Source organism: Salvelinus sp. IW2-2015, unplaced genomic scaffold, assembly GCF_002910315.2.
Source record: "Salvelinus sp. IW2-2015 unplaced genomic scaffold, ASM291031v2 Un_scaffold1853, whole genome shotgun sequence".
Classification (NCBI taxonomy): Eukaryota; Metazoa; Chordata; class Actinopteri; order Salmoniformes; family Salmonidae; genus Salvelinus; species Salvelinus sp. IW2-2015.
This window is the reverse complement of record NW_019943218.1, coordinates 219,489-222,585: the sequence shown is the minus strand read 5'-3', so window position 1 is coordinate 222,585 and position 3,097 is coordinate 219,489. Positions and strand designations below refer to the sequence as shown.

General features: G+C 50.1%; 1 protein-coding gene across 1 annotated transcript; it reads left to right on the top strand.

The window, feature by feature from the left end:
• The first annotated feature begins 2,192 nt into the window (after positions 1-2,192).
• LOC139024767 (protein rtoA-like) lies at positions 2,193-2,828 on the top strand. The gene is made up of 3 exons (XM_070439694.1): positions 2,193-2,383; positions 2,521-2,586; positions 2,687-2,828. Exons 1-3 carry the CDS (start codon positions 2,193-2,195, stop codon positions 2,826-2,828), a joined length of 399 nt encoding a protein of 132 aa, XP_070295795.1.
• Positions 2,829-3,097: the final 269 nt, after the last annotated feature.

Genomic DNA, 3,097 nt, shown 5'->3' with positions numbered 1-3,097 from the left:
CTTCGCAAAAACTTGTTCAGTCTCCACAGGCACCCCTCAGGTGCTTGCTTTGTACCTTCACAGGGTTACTGACCTGACTTGTCCAAAAAAAAGCGCTCAATGTGCTGTTGTCCTCCAGGGTTACTCGATCCTGAATTGTACACAGGACTCAAATGTGCTAGTTATGTCCACAGGGCGAGAGTTACACCTTTTATTGACGCTGATTTGTCCACAGGGGGCCCTCAATGTGTTGCTGCTGTTGGTCTCCGGGGTGTTACTGACTCTGATTTGTTACACGGCCTCAATGTGCTGTTAGTCCACAGGGGTTAACTGACTTGATTGTCACCCCGGATCGCTCAATTGTGGTTGATTTGCTGATCTGTCCACCGGGGTTCACTGACCTGACTTGTCCACAGGGCTCATGTGACTGTTCGTCTTCCAGGGTTTAACCTGACCTGTCTGTTACACAGGATCAAATGTGCTGTTAGTCCACAGGGTTACTGCCTGATTTCACAAGGCTCCAATAGCAGCCGATATGTGTGTTCTTCCAGGAGGCTTACTGACCTGATTGTACACAGCCCTCAAGGTGCTGTTGTCTCCAAGTCTACTGACCTGGGATTGTCCAAGGTCAATGTGCTGTGTCCAGCAGAGGTTACTGCGACCCTGGATTTGTCCACAGGCTTCAATGTCGGTTGTCTCCAGGAGATTACGACACTGCCAAATTGTCACCAGGCTCAATCGTGCTGTTGTCCACAGGGTACTGACTCATGCTGTGACACAGGCTCAATGTGTCTGGTTGTCTCCCAGGGTTACTAGACCTGACTGTACACAGCTCAAGGTGCTGATTTTGTCCTCCAGGTTACTGACCCTGATGTTCCACAGTGCTCAATGTGCTGTCTGTTCCAGCTGTTATGACTCTGATTTCCAAGACTCATGCTCTGTTGTCTCCAGGGTTACTGACCTGATTGTACACAGCCGGCAAGGGTGCTGTTGTGCTCCAAGTGTACTGACCTTGATTGTCCACGGCTAATGTGCTGCTTGGTCCACAGGGTTTTACTGACCTGATTACACAGGCTCTCAATGTTGCTGTATGTCCACGGTACTGACCTATTGTCCACAGGCCTGTCTGTCTGTCACAACAGGAAGTTACTGACCTGATTCTGTAACACAGGGCTCAATGTGCTGTTGCTCTCCAGGGTTACTAAACCTGACTTCTACACAAGGCCTCAACTGTAGCTGTTGCTCTTCCAGGGTTACTTACCTGATTGTCCACGGCTCCAATGTCTGTTGTTCCTCCAGGTGTTACTGACCTCGATTACTGTAACCCAGGCTCAATGTGCTGTGTTGTCTCCCAAGGGGTTACTTGCCTGATTAGTCCACAGGTCTTCACTGTGCTGTCTGTCCTCCAAGGTTACTGACCTGATTGGTCCCAGGCTCAATGCTGGTTGTTGTCTCCAGCGCGTTACTGATCCTGATTGTCTCCACGGACCTGCGCCCCCAATGTTGCGTGTCTCGTTCTCCAGGGTATTACTGACCTATTGTCCACAGGCTCAATGTGCTGTTGTTTCCAGGGTTACTGACCTGATTGTCCCACAGGCTCAATGTGCTGTTGTCTCTCCAGGGTTACTGACCTGATTGTCTCCACAGGGCTCAATGTCTGTGCTTAGCTGACCTGTCTGTCCACAGGCTAAGGTTGTCCCAGAACATACATTGGCAGCAGGCCTAATGAAGCGGATGCTTACAACCTGTATGGACTGGAAAATACAGAGAATTTGTCAAGATGGGTCTTTTTCAAGTCTGGCTGTATCACCATCTTTATCTTGGACCAGAAATGTATTTGGTTTTCATAACGCACCCTTGAGACAAAGTGGTCCCTCAACCAGCCCCATTTTAAGCAGGTGAGAACCATCTTCTAATCTTCCTCTTGCCTATCACAGGTGGATGAGTCTGGATCCTCCTCTTCTGTCATGGTGGTGAGTTCTGGATCCCTCTCTCTTTCTGTCATGCGTGGAGAGTCTGGACCTCCCTCTCTGTCAATGGTGGCATTGAGTGCTGGATCCACCTCTTCTGTCACGGTGAGCAATGATTGGATCCCTCCTCTTCTGTCCGGGTGGATGGTTCGGATTCCTCCTCTTCTGTCACGGTGGATGAGTCTGGATCCTCCTCTTCTGTCACGGTGGATGAGTCTGGATCCTCCTCTTCTGTCACGGTGGATGACGTTGGATCTCGTCTTCTGTCACAGGTGGAGGTCTGGATCCTCCTCTTCTGTCATGGTGGATGAGTCGGATCCACCTCTTCTGTCGACGGTGGATGAGTCTGGATCCTCCTCTTCTGTCACGGTGGATGAGTCTGGTCCCTCCTCTTCTGTCACGGTGGATGAGTCTGGATCCTCCTCTTCTGTCAGGTGGATGAGTCTGGATCCTCCTCTTCTGTCATGGTGGATGAGGTCTGGATCCTCCTCTCTTTATCATGGTGGATGAGTCTGGATCCTCCCTCTTGTCTGTCACGGTGGATGAGTTTGATGCTCTCCTCTTCTGTCAGGCGTGGAGAGTCTGATCCTTCCTCTTCTGTCACGGTGGATGAGTCTGGATCCTCCTCTTCTCCAGGGTGATGAGCTCTGATTCCTCCTCTTCTGTCTGGGTGGATGAGTCCTGGATCCTCCTCTTCTGTTCAAGGTGGATGAGTCTGGATCCTCCTCTTCTATCAGGGTGGATGAGTCTGGATCCTCCTCTTCTGTCACGGTGGATGAGTCTGGATCCACCTCTTCTGTCATGGTGGATGAGTCTGGATCCTCCTCTTCTGTCATGGTGGATGAGTCTGGATCACACCTCTTCTGTCACGGTGGATGAGTCTTGGATCCCTCCTCTTCTCGTCAGGAGTGGATGAGCTCTGGGATCCTCCTCTTCTGTCATGGTGGATGAGTCTGGATCCTCCTCTTCTGTCATGGTGGATGAGTCTGGATCCTCCTCTTCTGTCATGGTGGATGAGCTACCTTTTCTGGTAAATACAGGGCCATTTCTTTTTCCCAACAGATAATTGCAGCTGCAAGTTAGTTTTACTAGCTAGTTAGGTTGATTAATAAAATGGTAACATCTGTATTTAAATACCATAACCCAAA